The sequence below is a fragment of the Podarcis melisellensis genome (assembly GCF_964234715.1).
Source record: "Podarcis melisellensis genome assembly, chromosome: 8".
In the NCBI taxonomy this organism is placed as follows: domain Eukaryota; kingdom Metazoa; phylum Chordata; class Lepidosauria; order Squamata; family Lacertidae; genus Podarcis; species Podarcis melisellensis.
In genome coordinates, this window is record NC_138540.1 from 13,117,435 (window position 1) to 13,136,523 (window position 19,089).

Consider the following 19,089-nt stretch of genomic DNA (forward strand, 5'->3'; position numbering starts at 1 on the left):
TCCCTTATTGATGATGTCCCTTAAATTTCCCAGGTTTCAAAGGAAGCAGCTCCTCTCCCTCCCTCCCTGCCGGCCTCCCTGCTCCCGCTAGGCTGTGCTGTGGCTGTGCCACCGAAGGACCCGGATGAGATGGGCAGCCTGGTACAGCCTATGAATTGCTGAGGAGCCTTGAGAGGAGAGAGAGGACAACCATAGAGAAAGCAGTTGAGAGAGAGGAGGAGGAGGAGGAGGAGGAGGAGGAGGCGCGGGCTGGTGTTCCAAGGGTTCAGCATAGAGGGGGAAAGCGGAGGAAGGACTGCAAGCGTTTCTCCCATAGATTTGTAGTGGTAGACTAGCATGGATAGTCTGATCTGCGGGTTTACTTCGGGCGCTATTCTCCCCCCCTTCCTCCCGCCCCGCCTGATGGAACTGAGAGCTGCAGATGGAGCACGAGAGAAAAGATACAGAACTGCAGCAGCATCTTCATAGCTTGGACTTCGTTTTGCGTGAAAAGTGGTTGCTGCTTGTAGTTATTTAATTGCAGTGTTTCATCAGCTGGTGTCTTGAGCATCAACCTCTGGAAACGAAGGGCTAAAAACCAGCGCTGCTCTCCAAAATTATCTGGTCCCTTTTAACTTCGTATTTCAGTTGGTTGACTAAAATCCCTTATTTTGGCCGCTCGAGGCTGCTGGTCCTTTATTTTCAAATCAGTAAGTTGACAGCTATGCTCTTGAGAGTGTTTAATTCTTAATTTTAGCAGACCAAATCTGCTAAATCCTTTGGGGAGATGTAAAATTGTGCCTCCAGATTTCATAGCAGCATAGAATCGAAGAGTTGGAAGGGCCGTGTGCCCCGGCCCCCTGGAACTGAATTTTGAAAATCTTCCCCTGTTATGCACTTGTCTCAATCCCAGCTTAGCCTACAGCGTCTGAGTCATTTGGTCCATGTCCCTCCCGGGTGACACTAGTTATAAATTAATTCCTCCTGCTTCCGGGCCCGGAGAAAGCACCCTGGTACCCTTCTAGACATTAATAAAGGATCCTTGATCTCCATCAGCGGACTCCGGCTCCACGCAGCGGCCTTTTCGCCGGGTCACCCTGCGGTTGCGGTGAAATTTGGCGTAGCAGCGTAGGCCTAAATTGGGAGAGAAGGGGGAGGCCTTGAGTGAGGAGAACGGCAGATTTGTGATGAGGAAAATTCAACGTTCCCTCACCCCAAGGAGAAATCAACTTTCTCCCGAGGAAAACAAAAAACAGATTTTTACCCCTGATATTGAATATTTAAAAGGTCTAACTGGATATCTAATTTCCAGTCAATAAATCAAAAGCATCGTTCCCTCCCCTCTACACATATTTTATCCTCACAACCACCCTGCAAGGTTGGCCAGTCTGAAAGTGAGGCTGACACACCTAAGCAGGTGCCTCTGTGGCTGGGCTGGGCTGGCTTGTTTTCGGTGCCTGATGGTAACTCCTCACTCATCTGAGCACCCCATAGGAGAGGCTTGCTCCCCAGTGCTTTCCCCTCTTCTTGTTATTATTTTATTTTGACAAATAATTATAATAATAAACAATAATTTATTATTTATACCCCGCCCATCTGGCTGGGCCTCCCCAGTCACTCTGGGTGGCTTCCAACAAAACACTAAAATACAATAACCTATTAAACATTAAAAGCTTCCCTAAACAGGGCTGCCTTCAGATGTCTTCTAAAAGTTTGGTAGTTATTTTTCTCTTTGACATCTGATGGGAGGGCGTTCCGCAGGGCGGGTGCCACTACCGAGAAGGCCCTCTGCCTGGTTCCCTGTAACTTGGCTTTTTGCAGCGAGGGAATCGCGTGAAGGCCCTCGGCGCTGGACCTCAGTGTCCGGGCAGAACAATAGTATTAATCATAAATAAATAGGAATAAAAATGTGCGCCCCACCACTGAGACCATTCCATTGTAATTACCCAACCTCCCAAAATTTCAACACCTCTTGCGATGGTTTGACCCCTTTCCGTTTTAACAGTACGAATTCAACAAACACCTTCCACATCTCCTCGAAATCATTTCTCCTGCATACTCCCTGTCTTTCCTTAATGGCATATGTTAATTTATCATCCATAGCTATATCCCACACACCTCTTTATACCATCCTTCCATTTTACATTCTGCTTGCCCCTTCCACTTCCTAGCTATCAATAAATTTGTGAGCAAGTCCTTCATAGCCTGCGAACCTTCCACGCCATCGTAAATTGATAATAATGCTACCTCTAGACCAGGCATAGGCAAACTCGGCCCTCTAGATGTTTTGGGACTACAAGTCCCATCATCCCTGACCACTGGTCCTGTTAGCTAGGGATGATGGGAGTCGTAGTCCTAAAAAAGATCTGGAGGGCCAAGTTTGCCTATGCCTGCTCTAGAACCCAGTGATTTCTTTTATCTCCTTAAACACCCTATGCCAGAAAAATTGTACATATTTACACCCCCATCACACATGAACATAATCCCTGGTTTCCTGGCGCTCCCCAGTGCTGTGTCGCTGGGGAGGGGGACAGCTTCAACCCTCTCCCACCAGGCAAGCGTCAGCCCTCACCTTCTGTGCACATACAGTCATCGTAGCATTTGTTGTTAAGGCCGCGGTTGTGGGGTTTGCAAAGGTGCTCCCGTAGATCACAGCAACATCCTGCCAATGCAAGGAGGGAAGAAGTTAAGAAGCATCCAAACTCTCTTCTCTAGCTGCGTACGAACCACAGTGTTATGGGGTTTTGGGGGGGTCAGTCTGGATGACCTCTGAGGATCCCTGCCAAAGGGATCTCTGGCCTCAAACAGAGCCAGGGCTTTTTCAGCTGTGGCCCCGATCTGGTGGAGCGTTCTGTCGCAAGAGACTAGGGCCCTGCGGGACTTGACATCTTTCCGCAGGGCCTGCAAGACAGAGCTGTTCCACCAGGCATTTGGCCAGGGCACAGTCTGACCCCCTCCTTTGGCAATCCTCACAGAACTCTAGCCCAATGGTTGCCATTTGATTTTGAATTGATTTTAGAATATCAATTTTAGAATGCTGTGTTACTTTTATTGCTGTTAGCTGCTCTGAGCCCGGCTTCAGCTGGGGAGGGCGGAATATAAATAAATTATTATTATCATTATTATTATTATTATTGAATTTGTGATCCTGTGTATGGGAGACTACAATCTACAGGAGAATTGGTCCAGGTCCGGTCAAGATAATGAATAGCTTTAGCAGCTCAGCTAAGTACCCACCACTTGCATCTCAAAAGAGTGGGCTCCGTTGCCATGGAGACAAATAGCTGGGCCTTTTCCTACCTCACCTGGATGGAAGCCACTGTATCCTAAGATGGAGAACAACAGGCCAAGGGGAACTGTGATTTGTGTGAGAGTTTTTTTGGCCGGTGCTGGAAGCTGGAGACACAGAGATATGTCTTGCTCCATGCCGGACTTGGGGTGCTTCCCTGGAAACCTAACGGGGAAGCAAGAAACTTTTGGGCTTGTTAATGCCATTAGCTCTTCCATCCCACGCTCAGGTGTAAATAAAACCATATATCTAAAGACACCACAGTCTCCGTCAACCAGGAACCCACTCAATGCCTGAAGATTGGGATCGTCCACAACGATACATTCTCCTGAGTACTGAGTAATTTTTTAAGAGTGCTGGGAACCTCTATGAGGGGTAAACTACGGTTCCCAGGGTGCTTTGGGGGAGTCATGTGCTTCAAATGAGCTGTGGTGTGAATATCTTCGCTCCTCTGGATTGGTTGATGAGGGCCGGGGGGGGGGCTTGCTCTCCTCACATACAATTCTGCTTGCCTCCACCGGCGCTAGTCCTCATGAAAGCTGCTGCTCACCTGGGAGGCAGTCGAGGTGATGGTCGCAGGACTCTCCCTCGGCGGGGGTGGTTTCGTTGCCCCCGTTCTTACCACGCTGTTTGTCTAGCGGGGGAGAAAGCGAGAAAGGATGAGAAACGGAGGGGTAAAGGTAAAGGGACCCCTGACCATTAGGTCCAGTCGTGACCAACTCTGGGGTTGCGGCACTCATCTCGATTACTGGCCGAGGGAGCCGGCGTACAGCTCCTGGGTCGTGTGGGTCATGACTAAACCGCTTCTGGCAAACCAGAGCAGCACACAGAAACGCTGTTTACCTTCCCGCCGGAGTGGTACCTATTTATCTACTTGCACTTTGATGTGCTTTCGAACTGCTAGGTTGGCAGGAGCAGGGACCGAGCAACGGGAGCTCATCCCGTCGCGGGGATTCGAACCGCCGACCTTCTGATCTGCAAGTCCTAGGCTCTGTGGTTTAACTGCTCCGGCGGGAAGGCAAAAGGCGTTTCCGTGCGCTGCTCTGGTTTGCCAGAAGCGGCTTAGTCATGCTGGCCACATGACCCGGAAGCTGTACACCGGCTCCCTCGGCCAATAAAGCGAGATGAGCGCCGCAACCCCAGAGTCGGTCACGACTGGACCTAACGGTCAGGGGTCCCTTTACCTTTACCTACATTGATTATGGCTTTCATTTAATGGATCAATGGTCTCATTAGATAGTAAAATTCATGTTAAAACTGCTGTTTTAGGGGTTGTTTTTAAAAGACTGAAAAAGATGAATCGGTTTTGCATTACTTTCTATGGGAAAGCACCCCTTGGTTTTGGAACGGACTTCCGGAACGGATTAAGTTTGAGAACCAAGGTATACCACCATATGGGTGTTTATCATTTTATTCTTTCCGTAAACTGCTTCGATGGTGTTTTTGGTGTGTGTGTGTTTTTTTAAGCAATCAAGCGGCATAAAAGTTTTGTGAAATAAATAACCTGGAGTCCCTTAGGGATCGGGACCTTCTGAACTACACCCCCACCGACCCCGCAAAAAGGAGATGATAAAACAGGACACACCTTTCTTCCGGATCGAAGGCCACATATCCGGCCGGAGATCTTCGTAGTCAGTCCAGTCAAAGAGCGTCATGTCCAGGGTGGGCATAACGTCGCCTTCCTGCCTGACTCGCACCCGAGGCCGGGCGGACGTTGCGTGGAGGGCCGGGGGCTCCTCGGTGGATGTCTTTACTGTGGGGCCCAGGAAGGAGGTGGGAGGCAAGCCGGCCGAAGACCCTTCCCCGCCATGAAGTGTCTGAAGCTGTTCCTCAAAGCTTTCGGGTTTCTTGTACAGGGCGCTTGGACCCGGGTCAGAAGCTTTTCCTGCAGGAGGTTGCGAGTGCGAAATCAGAGCAAAAAACAATCGGACAGAGAAAAGGTTCTTCTCCCTCTCTCGTAGCTCAAGAACCCGTAGACGTCCCGTTATTCTTTTTATTATTTGATAAATGTCTATTCCACCCTTCATCCAAGCATCACGGGGCAGTTTACAATATAAAAGCACAAAAATACATAACGTCATAATGAGAGAAAATAATAACGCCCTTCCTACGTTGAAGTTGAATGTTGGAAGGTTCAGGATAGGGTGGGGGGGAATACGTTTCCTGTTAAACTGTGGAACCCCCTCCTGCAGGAGGCAGCAATGGCCATCAGCTTGGATGGCTTTAAAATAATAATAATAATAATAATAATAATAATAATAATAATAATAATAATAATTTATTTGTATCTCGCCCTCCCCGGCCATAGCCAGGCTCAGAGCAGCTAACATCATAAATCAGACAATATGCATAATACAATATACGCCATGCAAATAAAATAACATTCAACATTCATTAAAATAATATAGAATATTAAATATGGCAAATCAAAAGGGAGGATTTTGCAACACTGAACAAGATCTCTTTAATTTTATGGGTAAACCAAGAATAAAAACGTTTTAAAGGTTTTGAACAAGAATGAGCTTCTTTTTTAAAAAAGGAATGAAAAATAATGGGAGATAATTTATCATGCTAACCATTTTCGGGGTCCCAAAAATTGTAATTAAGAAAATTAGCAAAAAATAAAGAAAATCATTCTGTCCAATGGCAGTTCTCGTCTTGTGAGTTCTTTTCGTTCCTTTTTTGGTATGTGTTTATTCTTGATAATTTCATTTTTGTTTATCTAGTCTACTATATTCCTTAATATTACAAGGATGTTCCTTGCTGTTTTCCCCACCTCTTTATATTGTAAACTCTTTCATAAACTAATTTTGAAAGCAATAATAATAAGAATAATAATAACATGAAGGAAAAGGCACTCTGTAAAACATGTGCCCTATAGGCTGCCTGTTTCAGATCAGAAAGAGCTTTGCCAGCAAATCATAAAAGAGGATTAGACAAATGCAGGGAGGAGGAGTGTTATGTACTGAGTTGAATAGGATCCAAAATGCAGCAGTCTGATTGGTCCTAGAACAATAGGATTCAGAATGCAGCAGTCTGATTGGTCCTAGAACAATAGGATCCAGAGTGCAGCAGTCTGATTGGTCCTAGAACAATAGGATCCAGAATGCAGCAGTCTGATTGGTCCTGAAGGGAGAAGGGAACGGTTAATCATTAATATTATCTACACATAGTAAATTCCAGCACTCTGCTAGGATGGCTACACAAGCTCAAACTCAAAAATGCAGTTATTTGCAAAGTCTAAATCAGACAGGTCAGGAGGCCGTTTCCTGTCTAACCAGCTATCTGAAACTGCTGATGTTAGCTACAGGTCAGAAGGTCGTTTCCTGCCTAGCCAGAAACTGCTGTCAACTAAAAACCACTAGCAAGATGTTTCCTGCTTTGCTTCTGCTTTAAGTAATGCAAGATAAGAAGAGATACAAGGGAATGCTTAGCTAGCAAAAGAAGACACGTGTACAAGGAGGTGGGAGGGGGTGCTTACTGAGCAGAGAAAATGCTTAACCAGCAGAGGAAGTGCTTAGCTAGCAGCCTTAGCCAGCAAATATTGATATGCCCTAAAAGGGAATGAGTTGAAAACTTGCCAGCTGATTGGGGAAGGTTTGGGGGAGGTCTGGGAGGTGGGTAAATACTCTCAAAGTATAAGAAGGCTTGCAAATGCGTATTGCTGGACAGTCAGATTTCAGAAACTATATTCTGCTGGCTGTCTCTGTGCACAGATTTGCAATAAAACTCTTTTCTCCAAAGAAGAAACTTTCCTGGAATTTTTTTATTCTCTTCTCGGTCCTGGGGACGCGGGTAAGCAATTCTCTGGCAAAGTAAAGGGCCTAAGCCTACAGCTTGGTGCGTTGGCCGGGAATCTTTGCCCCACCCCAGAGGGCCGGGGAGGGCCAGGCTCGACCTCGGTGAACAGCTCGGATCGGCGTTTTGCAGGCTCCAAGCGCGCACCCTGCCAATTCGTGGGGGGAACCAGCCACACCGCTCCGGAGTGGAGACACAGGTCGAGGGAGAAAAGAGAACTGGCCAGAAGGGGTCTGCAGCGAAAAAAGGTAAGCCCAAGGGAAAGGGCGAGGCCTGATCAGCCTCACCTGGCTGTGGCAGTACAGTGCCAGCCAGGAACAAGGGGATTGGTTGTGCAGTACAGTGCCAGCCACCAGGAATAAGGGGACTGGTTGTGCAGGAGAATGCCACCAGCATAAATTTGGAACAGAGGAAGGAGGGGAAATTATATTGATGTGATTTGTATGTTGTGTGTGTTGCATGTCAGATACTCCGGTGATTGAATTGTCGAGTGTGGGCCGGGGTATTAGTGCCCCTTGGTCGAGCGATTGCAGGGTTGTGCGTTTTCTGCCAGGGCGACCTCGTGCAGGCCACAATCTGTATTATTTGGTGTGTGAAAGAATTTATAACCCAGTTAGGAGAGGAGTATCTGAAGGAAAAAAAAAAAAAAAAAATGGGGTCTGGGGCAAGCCAATGTAGTCCCCTGGAATGCTTTTTAAACAATTGGAAAGCCGCCACAAAAAGTTATGACTGGGGAATTAAATTAAGAAGACAGAGAATGAGGACATTGTGTGAAGTTGACTGGCCCGCACAAACTAATTGGCCGTCAGGAGGAAGCTTTGATTTGCAACTAATCAGTCCATTATATCAGAACATATTGAATGCCCACCCCGACCAAATCCCTTACATTTCTACTTGGAAAACCAATGTAGAAAAGAACCCACCATGGTTGAAAGCCTGCCAAGGCGACGCCCCACAAAGTACAGTTTGTGCAGTTCGACCGGCAGGGAAGTCAGAAAAGCCCCCAGTGATACCAGACCCAGAAGATGAGGAGGGGGAAGTCATCAAACCACCGCCACCCTATGCTCCACCAACTGCCCCTCTGGCAAATCCCCCAGGCCCAGGTCTCCAGGCACCGGGAGGAGCCGGTCCCCAGGCCCAAGCAAGCCCTGCACCAAGTCTAGAAAAAAGGGACAGCAACTTGTTAATGAATGATGAGTTAGAGGAAAAGAAGGAGGAAGAAGATGATGAGGAATTTATAGAGGAGTTGATAAGATGGACTGAGAAGAATATGAGGTGGACCACGGAACAGGAGGAACGCATTACGGCATACGTAAGCCCCTATGCGGAAAAATTGGATGTGAGTCCCTTGTTAGTTGAGGCAGCAGAATGCTGCACCCCTGACAAGAGAAAGAGATGGCAACGTAAGTGGGGACAGGCAGCGAAGAAAGTTATGTCTCATAGACAGTATGAGAAAACCAGGAGGGATCAGGCAGCCGGAGTACTACCCCTCCGAAGGGTTTATGACCCACCGGGACCTCCAGGAGCTAATGGGGCAGCAGCAGAACGGACCTACACGGTCCAGCATATACCCTTTTCGAGTGCAGATGTCTGTAATTGGAGAAATCAAAATCCTTCATTTGAGGAAAACCCAGCGAAAATCATAAAGCTGTTTGAAGGGATTTTTAAAACTTATAATCCCACCTTTGATGATGTGCAGTATTTAATGGATGCGCTGCTAACCACAGAAGAGACTAGGCGCATCCATGCTGAAGCCCGAGCACACATGAGAGCGCAGGGAGTGCAGGATCCAGCTATTGCAGCAGGGTACCCTGAAAACACCCCGAATTGGGATTATCAAACTACTGGTGGCCAGAACATCCTCACTACCTACCGCCAGAATGTATTAAATGGAATGAGAAGGGCAGCCAGGAAACCCACCAACTTTGTAAAGGTTAGAGAGGTAGTGCAGGGAAATGAAGAGGCCCCAGGAGCATATTTAGAACGCCTGAAGGAAGCTTACCGCCAGTATACTCCTGTGGACCCAGATGAGGCTGCCAACGCCCCTATCTTAAAAGCTGCCTTTGTAGCGCAAGCGGCAGCCGATGTCCGTCGAAAGATTCAAAAAAACGAGGGGTTCATGGGCCACACCCTAGAGTGGATGTTAGAACTGGCTCAAACCACCTATAATCAGAGGGAGGAAGAGGCGCAGAAGAAAAAGGAGAAGTATCAAGCAAAGAAGTTGATGGCGCTACAGGCTACCGCACCCACCCCTCAGGGAAGAGGAAGTGCCCGGGGAGGAGGGCAAGGCCGTCTGGGAAGGAACCAGTGCGCCATCTGCCGGCAGGAAGGGCACTGGAAAAGAGAATGCCCACAGGCTCACTCAGGTGGAAGGGGAAGAGGAGAGCGAATCCCAGGCCCAATCCCCGAGGGACCTGGACAGGGACTGAGACCCTGGACATCGGCAAATGCAGGCAGGGGTAGAGGACGTGGACAAGGGCCTCCCTGGCACCCTCCAGCCCAAAGACAACCCGGCGCAATGAGCCTGAGAGAAGAGGAAGAATATTAGGACAGACCGGGCCCAGCTGATTTAGGTTCCCGTGAGCCCATGGTCAAAATACAAACAGGGAACCGAACCATCCCCTTCATGGTTGACACAGGAGCCGCCCACTCTGTTTTGCCAGTACCAGTGTCCAAGCCCACCAAGCAAACAATTAACATAATAGGAGCTACAGGCAAATCACAAAGAGCCCCATTCCTGCAATCTGTTGTCTGTCGCCTGGGTGGCCAAGTGGTCCAACACAAGTTTTTGTATATACCAGAGTGCCCTATCCCATTATTGGGCCGAGACCTGCTATCAAAATTGCAAGCCCAGATCTCCTTCCAACCAACAGGGGAAGTGGCAATGACCACAGGGCCGGCAGGGGAGTTCTCCTTAGAGGTACCCTTGAGGGAACATTGGCGCTTAATGATGGTAAAAGAAGAGGAGGGGATTATTCCAGAAGACCTCCTGCAAAAGGTTAACCCTGGTGTATGGGCAGAAGGCAACCCGCCCGGAATGGCAAAGAACATCCCACCTATAATAGTCAAGCCCAAACCGTTCGCCAACCCTGTGGCTGTGAACCAGTACCCTATCCCCCGGCGAGCTGCAGAAGGAGTATGGGTACATTTGGAACGGTTACTTCGCCATGGCATCCTGAGGCAGTGTCAATCTCAGTGGAACACCCCACTCTTGCCGGTGAAGAAGGAAGATAACTCGTATCGCCCGGTCCAAGACCTTAGATTAGTTAACCAAGCCGTGGAAACCCTCCACCCCAATGTGCCCAATCCTTACACGCTGTTGAGTCTAATCCCTCCCACCGCATGTTATTTCACAGTACTGGACTTGAAGGATGCATTCTTTTGTTGCCGTTTGGCAGAAGAAAGCCAACCCCTGTTTGCATTTCAATGGACAGATCCAGGAACAGGCACCAGGGTGCAATACACGTGGACAAGGCTTCCACAAGGCTTCAAGAATTCTCCAACCCTTTTTGGGGTTGCATTGGCCTCGGACCTGTCTAGCTTCCCCACCAGCCCACACAGGATTCTGTTGCAGTACGCAGATGACCTTCTTTTGGCCTGTTCAGACGAGGACACGTGTATGGAAGCCACCAAGGACTTGTTAAATCATCTGGCTGAAGCAGGATACCGAGTATCTAAGAAAAAGGCCCAAATATGCCAACCCATCGTAAAATACCTTGGATTTGATATATCCCATCAGCGACGGACCCTAAGGGAAGAAAGGAAGCAAGCCATCATCCAGATTCCAGAGCCAAAGAATCGCAGGGAACTTCGTGGTTTTTTGGGCTCGGCAGGATTCTGTAGAATATGGATACCAAACTACAGCACAATTGCCAAGCCTCTGCATGAATCAACCAGAGGAACTGAAAAGGACCCCTTTGTGTGGAAAGAAGAGCAACAACAGGCCTTCAAGGATCTGAAAAGGGCATTGCAGCAAGCACCAGCGCTGGGCATCCCAAATCCTGAAAAGCCTTTCTCCCTGTTTGTGGATGAAGACCAGGGAACAGCAAAGGGAGTGCTATGTCAAAAATTGGGAAGCTGGCAGCAGCCCGTGGCATACCTATCTGAGCGCCTGACGCCTACAGAACAAGGCTTACCACCGTGCATGAGAGCAGTTGTGGCAGTAGCCACCCTATTGAACAAAGCAGACAAATTTACTTTTGGCCAAGACACTGTTTGTGTGACCCCGCATGCAGTCCCAGCTCTGCTTGACATGAAGGGCACCTATTTCCTCTCCCAAGCAAAAATGAGAAAGTGCCAGATGTTATTGTTGCACCCACGTTTGAAGTTCCAGGTCACCACCGCCCTCAACCCAGCTACCCTGTTGCCGGTAGGAGAAGGTGAGGAGAAGACGCACGACTGCATTGAAGTAATGGACGAAGTATATTCCAGCAGGCCTGATCTCAAAGACGAAGCAGACCCCCACTGGCTTTCATGGTTTGTGGATGGAAGCAGCTTTGTCGAGGCTGGGCAGCGAAAAGCAGGCTATGCAGTGGTAGCCCTGGACGACCAGGTGGTCGAAGCAAAGTCACTCCCGCCTGGAACATCGGCCCAGCTGGCAGAACTAACTGCGCTTACCAGAGCCCTGAGCCTGGCAAAGGGACAGAAGATAAACATCTATACTGATTCTAAGTATGCATTCCTGACCTTACACGCCCATGGAGCCTTATGGAAAGAGAGAGGTTTGCTTACCTCCAGAGGAAACCAGGTGGCCCACCCACAAGCTTTGTTGAACCTTCTGGATGCTGTATGGGAGCCTGAAGCGGTAGCAGTTATCCATTGCTATGGCCACAAGACTGGACCAGGGGAAGTGGCCAGAGGAAATCGATTGGCAGACAAAGTGGCCAAAGAAGCAGCCCGGGAACTGGCCCCCGCTTCGGTTATTGGAGCCCTGGTCCCAGAAGAGATTTTAAGCACCACTGACAAGCCAGCTTATACGAAGCAGGAAAGGGACACTGCAGATGCTCAGGAGCTGACATTGTCCAAAGAAGGATGGTACCTTACCCCTGATGACAGGATATGGATTCCAGAGTCCCTTTCTCGGCAGGTTACTCAGAGATACCATGATTCAACCCACATAGGACCAGATGCTACAACCAAGCAGCTGGAAAAGTGCTTCTACATAGCCCACCTCTACCAACTGGCAGCCCAGATCTCCAGGAAATGCCTGCTGTGTCAAAAGAATAATCCCAGAACCGGACCACTGGCTCCCCCAGGGATTCAGCACAGTGGAACGGCACCTATGGAAGATCTTGTCGTGGACTTTACTGAATTACCCCGTTGTGGACTACACCACTATCTGCTGGTGGCAGTGTGCACCTACACCGGATGGGTCGAAGCATGGCCCACAAAGACTGAAAAGGCATTTGAAGTAACCAGGTGCCTGCTTAGGGAAATCATCCCTCGCTATGGATTGCCAAGGTCCATAGGATCTGATAATGGACCAGCATTTGTTCATGCAGTCCTACAGGGGCTGGCAAAAGCGCTCCAGATCAACTGGAAGCTGCATACTGCTTATAGACCCCAGAGTTCTGGAAAAGTAGAGAGAATGAACAGAACTCTAAAGAATCAGCTGTCCAAGCTGACTCAGGAAACCGGGTCTAATTGGGTGACCATGTTGCCCTTGGCATTACTCAGGGTCCGCAGTCTCCCGTCAAAGCGAACCCACCTGTCACCTTTTGAAATTCTGTTTGGAAGACCAGTTCCATATGTTAGAATGTTGACTCCATATGCTAGCCAAGATGTGCAATTGAATAATTATGTACAGTCACTCTCCCAAGTTTTCTCTTATCTCAACAGGTGGACCCAGGCTCGCACCCCATGTGTGTTGACTGAACCGTTCCATCAGTTCGAGCCAGGTGACGAAGTGTGGGTGAAAGACTGGCAGCGAGCCCCCCTACAGCCCTGCTGGAGGGGACCCTATACTGTGCTACTCTCTACACCTACTGCTGTGAAGGTTGCCGGCATCACCCCGTGGGTCCACCATACTCGAGTGAAGAAAGCCATCTCAGATTGGACAGTAACACCAGATCCAGAGAACTCCCTTCGGCTGACCATCTCCAGACGCCTGGCAGACGACCGCTCTGCTGATATCACACCGGAAGCTGATATCTCAACGCACAGCTGAAGAATTGGATGGGAGGGGCGCCCGCGGGCAGCGTCCCCAACTCCGTGCCGGGACTAACCCAGGAAGTTCACCAGGACATTTAATATTTCCGTAGGGACTTTCTCTTTTCTTTTTGTTATCTGCTCTATGTCCCACAGCCCTGACCTCACTGAGCCATACCGCATTTATTGGCCTGATGGCCTCTGCTACGACTGGTTCGTCTTGCCGGTGGTAAGAGATGGTGTGCTCTATGGCTATTGGAAACTGGGATTTGATGAGATTGCCGTTTTAAAACACCCCACTGCCCCGTTGTGGCTCCTCTCCCACACCACTGCCCAGCACGCGTGGATAGTGCTCATACGGGAAGTTGCAGAGACGGTCGAAATCTATCGAGTTCTAGACCGCTCTTGCTGCTGTGGGAGGGTAGTCAACTGTTATATGGGAGGTAGAGCACTGTACCAACCTCATTTGATAGACCAGGTCCTACTCTTAATGCAGGCGATAGATGGGACGGAACCTATCTTAATGCAAGTATTGCAGGGGTGGGAGCCTTAACCAGGTGTGCATTGAAATTGCTAAACAAGTGGTTCAATCCACCCATCAGGGTTAGCAGAAAAGTTGACCCACGTAGTAGGAGCATCAGCTCACCAGTGGACTCTCATCCTTGAGGCTCAACAGGTAGTTAGGCACAAATATCAGTGAGCTCTTCAACAATGAGCACACCCCCTGAATATTGGTGGGAGGAACCATGGAAGGATTGGGGTTGGTGGATAGGGGTTATCTCAACCGCTCTTGTCATATGGATGTGTGTTTTCTTTTGCTGGCATGAGCGTCACCGATTTTGTGGGAGGGAACAACCAGCCCCCATCCCCTTGACCCTTCTGGTACTCGCCCTACTTGGGTTGGGTCTGGGAGATGACTCACATATACGGAAAACCGACCGGTCAGAGCCCTATCATCAGATTTGGAGTAATAATACCTATGTTAGAGATATAGATCGTTTCTCTTCTATGCTTAATCTTTCTGAATGTTGGGTTTGTATGCATATCCCTCCTCAATTTAAGAAGCCTGGCATACTACTGCATAGTATTCCAATAAATGAGTCATTTAGAATTAGTAATCTTATGTCAGATGGTCGCACCTATTCACCCCCAGTGTTTCTGTCACTCATGGAACAGGCACCTCGTTGTCTCCGTTTCAATCATAACAGCAGCAATTTTTTAGGTCACTATCCATATTGCAATTGGACTTATGAGTATATTAATGGATCTTCCTGCTTCCAAAAAGGTACTTCCATTTATGATGCTATGTGTGTCGATTTTTATACTTGGTTTACCTGGATGACGGCGCGCAGCAGATCTAACTGCCTGCTCCAGTCTGATTTGTGGTTGCTCTGCGGCACAAGAGCCTACAAAGAAATCCCCTCTGCCTTTTCTGGAACCTGTACTTTAGGAGTAGTCGTACCCCTGGTGTATAAGATGGATAAGCTCCCAACAGTCCGTCTGCGTAACAAAAGGGACGCGAAATCACCTATTAACCAGTATACCGGCACAGCCATCTCTAGGTCCCTTCTACCCCCTTTGGGTGTAGCCATGAATTACCAGGATCTGCATAGATTGGCAAACTGGACCGAGGCTTTGTTTAACTCCACCATCTCGGCCTTAAAAGCAATTAATAAGGAAATGTCAGAGATAAGGGAGGTAGTCCTTCAAAATCGTTACGCTTTGGATGTAGTCCTTGCCTCTAAGGGCGGAGTTTGTGCCTTAATTCATTCCCATTGCTGCATGTACATTTCAGACCAGTCAGCAAATATTTCAGCCACCATCAACCACATGGAAACAATGATAGCTGAAAACCCGCTGAAAGCCACAGGGAGTGATGCATGGGGTTGGATGTATTCCTGGCTCCCTGATGGCAGTTGGCTCAGGAATATTATAGTATTATTAGCAGGACCGCTATTAATCCTTTTGCTTCTTTGCCTCTGTATCCCCTGCTTATTGCAATGCTTGCAGCAAATGATGCAAAGACTCCTGTCACGGAAGCTAGGACCCACAGTCATCGCTGTGATGAGGGAGTATAGGCCCATACCCCAGAACGAACCTAAGTATTAGGTTGTTCAGAAGAAGAGGAGGGATTGAAGGGAGAAGGGAACGGTTAATCATTAATATTATCTACACATAGTAAATTCCAGCACTCTGCTAGGATGGCTACACAAGCTCAAACTCAAAAATGCAGTTATTTGCAAAGTCTAAATCAGACAGGTCAGGAGGCCGTTTCCTGTCTAACCAGCTATCTGAAACTGCTGATGTTAGCTACAGGTCAGAAGGTCGTTTCCTGCCTAGCCAGAAACTGCTGTCAACTAAAAACCACTAGCAAGATGTTTCCTGCTTTGCTTCTGCTTTAAGTAATGCAAGATAAGAAGAGATACAAGGGAATGCTTAGCTAGCAAAAGAAGACACGTGTACAAGGAGGTGGGAGGGGGTGCTTACTGAGCAGAGAAAATGCTTAACCAGCAGAGGAAGTGCTTAGCTAGCAGCCTTAGCCAGCAAATATTGATATGCCCTAAAAGGGAATGAGTTGAAAACTTGCCAGCTGATTGGGGAAGGTTTGGGGGAGGTCTGGGAGGTGGGTAAATACTCTCAAAGTATAAGAAGGCTTGCAAATGCGTATTGCTGGACAGTCAGATTTCAGAAACTATATTCTGCTGGCTGTCTCTGTGCACAGATTTGCAATAAAACTCTTTTCTCCAAAGAAGAAACTTTCCTGGAATTTTTTTATTCTCTTCTCGGTCCTGGGGACGCGGGTAAGCAATTCTCTGGCAAAGTAAAGGGCCTAAGCCTACAGTCCTAGCACAATAGGATCCAGAATGCAGCAGTCTGATTGGTCCTAGAACAATAGGATCCAGAATGCAGCAGTCTGATTGGTCCACTGGAGCCACCCAATCCAGCTCCAGGTGGAAGTGAATCCGCAACCTGATTGGCCTACAGGAGAACCCCGGAATTAGCCAATCACGTGCAGCCCATTGTGTAAATAATGTATATAAAGCAGGGATTCTGGGGGAACTTCCATTCCTCCTTACCACTATGAGCTGAATAAAGAGCATGAAATCCACTCTCGACTCCGAGTATATTTTGAGGAGGAAGTTTTCGATGGCTGCTGGGCACAACGGCTTTCCTCTGCCTCCACAGTCAGAAGCAGTAATGCTTCTGAACACCAGCTGCCGGAAAACACAGGAGAGGACCGGGGAGAGCCCTGCTTTCAGGCCTCCTCTGTATGGCCACGGTGAGAACAGGATGCTGGACTAAATGGGCCTTAGGCTGATCCAGCAGACAGGCTCTTCTAACATTCCTATAGAACCTCCAAGTCCAGGGGCAGTCTATCTGGATTCCTAGGTCTCTTGGGGAAATTTGGCCCCTGTGAGAACTGGATACTGGACTCGACGGGCCATTGGCATGCGTGATCCAGCAGGGCTCCTCGGATCCACTCTTATGGGCAGTTCTCGTCTGAGGGGAAGAAAAACAACCCGGGCAATGCAATTTTAGCCTCGCAACAACCCTGAGAGGTAGGTCAGGCTGAGAGGCAGTGAGTGGCACGCCCTCCGATGAAAACAGGGACATCCTAAAGAAAAGCTGGACATTCCGGGATCGAAGAAGAAGCTGGGACCGCTGCCGGAAATCTGGGACTGTCCTTGGAAAAGAGGGATACAGTGGTACCTCGGGTTAAGAACTTAATTCGTTCCGGAGGTCCGTTCTTAACCTGAAACTGTTCTTAACCTGAAGCACCACTTTAGCTAATGGGGCCTCCTGCTGCCACCGCGCCGCCGGAGCATGATTTCTGTTCTCATCCTGAAGCAAAGTTCTTAACCCAAGGTACTATTTCTGGGTTAGCGGAGTCTGTAACCTGAAGCGTATGTAACCCGAGGTACCACTGTACAGCATTAAATATTAAAAACTTCCCTATTGCAAATGCAATTCTGGTTCTAAACGCAGCATAAGGGGTCTCTATAGTATAGTGTATTTTATAGTATAGGGGTGGCGCTGTGGGTAAAACCTCAGCGCCTAGGACTTGCCGATTGCATGATCAGTGGTTCGAATCCCTGCGGCGGGGTGCGCTCCCATCGTTCGATCCCAGCGCCTGCCAACCTAGCAGTTCGAAAGCACCCCCGGGTGCAAGTAGACAAATAGGGACCGCTTACCAGCAGGAAGGTAAACGGCGTTTCATGTGCTGCGCTGGCACGCCAGATGCAGCTTGTCACGCTGGCCACGTGACCTGGAAGTGTCTGTGGACAACGCTGGCTCCCGGCCTCTAGAGTGAGATGAGTGCACAACCCTAGAGTCTGTCAAGACTGGCCCGTAAGGGCAGGGGTACCTTTACCTTTATTTTATAGTATAGTATAGTATAGTATAGTATAGTATAGTATAGTATAGTATAGTATAGTATAGTATAGTGTATTTTAAAATGGGGTTTCAGAGTTTTTAGGGATTTTTATAGTGTAGTGTAGTGTAGTGTAGTGTAGTGTAGTGTAGTGTAGTGTAGTATAGTATAGTATAGTATAGTGTATTTTAAAATGGAGTTTCAGAGTTTTTAGGGGTTTTTGAATGTTTTATGTAGACTTTCAGTTTCATTGTTCTGTATGGGACAATGACAATAAAGATATCGTATTTATTGTATCGCATATAAACAGGCAACCCTCCATCACCCCTCGAAGGATACCTCTGTGCTGCCTCAATCTGTCTCTCCGGCTGTGGCGCCTGTGGTCCCGGTTCTGCTTCTTCACCCGTTCGGACCCAGGGGCATGGTTTTCCTGATCGGGATACGGAAACTCAAAGCCCAGGAAAACGTCCTTTTGCCGGAGGCCCGCGGGCCGGTCCTTCCGCCCTGGGTCGTCGACCGAAGCCGGCCGGCTCAGTACCTGCAGGCCGGGCCCCTCTCTGCCCCCTCTGGGCGCCGGCATCCCATAATGGGCCCGGTCGTGTTTGCCCAAGCCGCCGTGCCCGCGGTGGTGCGCCGTGGTCCGTATCATCGGGTGCGGCCAGGCATCCCGGCTTGGGAAGCTGTTGCCCACCTCGGGGAGGCTGGGGGGCGCAGCGGGCCCAGGGTCGAGAGAGTCCGTGGGGCAGACGGTCAGGAGGCAGAAGGCAAAGATGGTAGAGGCAGAGGGGGAGGCTGTGCAGGCCATGCTTCCAGGTGCCTCACCTGTAACAGAAGAAGCAGGGTGTCAATTTGCTGTTCACCAATTGCATTTATTTCCCACCTGTACACCTGTTCAACATCAACTTTGTTGGACTGGTCATGTTGTGCGGATGCCTGATGATCATCTTCCGAAGCAACTGCTCTATTCCGAATTTAAAATGGAAAGCATAATGCCAGTAGAAGAAACGGACGCAGGTATAGCAAGAGAAGATCAGAAAATATTCCTCTATGCTGCAGGAGCGGCAAGGATCCTAATTGCTAAAAACTGGAAAAAAGAAATTGTGCCAACGAAAAAGGAATGGCAAGACAAACTGTTAGAGTATGTTGAACTGGCTAGATTAACAGAGATCATACTAGACAAGAATTCCAAAAAGCATGGGGAAAATGCAGAGAATACTTCACAAAACAGTGCCCTAAAATTCATACCTGGACTTGTTTCGATTAATGTCTGCAGGAGACTTTGTGGATATTTAAGTTATAATTAGAAAAATCTTAATAATTATTCATAAAGGAAACAGCTTATAAGAAGTAAATAAGGATGCCAGAAACAGGATAAAGGAAGTCTTTTATTTGGTTGTTTGTATTGTTGTAAATTATGCTTGTTGTTTGTTAGGTTTGTGTCTGATGGGGTGGATTTCTGTGTTGGGGGGTGGGGGGTTTGTGTTATGTTGTAAATAAAATTTCC

The 19,089-nt window shown here is 48.4% G+C and overlaps 1 protein-coding gene across 3 annotated transcripts in view; it reads right to left on the reverse strand.

Moving 5' to 3' along the window:
- Window positions 1-658: 658 nt before the first annotated feature.
- Window positions 659-19,089, reverse strand: part of DRAXIN (dorsal inhibitory axon guidance protein) — a 36,893-nt gene continuing 18,462 nt past the window's right edge. For all 3 annotated transcript variants that reach the window (XM_081923782.1, XM_081923781.1, XM_081923783.1), the window contains exons 2-6: window positions 17,925-18,407; window positions 4,854-5,153; window positions 3,819-3,902; window positions 2,552-2,641; window positions 659-1,113 (exon numbers count right to left, since the gene is read on the reverse strand). In XM_081923782.1, coding sequence (XP_081779908.1) covers window positions 1,001-1,113; window positions 2,552-2,641; window positions 3,819-3,902; window positions 4,854-5,153; window positions 17,925-18,390 — 1,053 coding nt within the window. In that variant the 5' untranslated portion in view covers window positions 18,391-18,407 and the 3' untranslated portion in view covers window positions 659-1,000. The remainder of the gene's footprint in view (window positions 1,114-2,551; window positions 2,642-3,818; window positions 3,903-4,853; window positions 5,154-17,924; window positions 18,408-19,089) is intronic.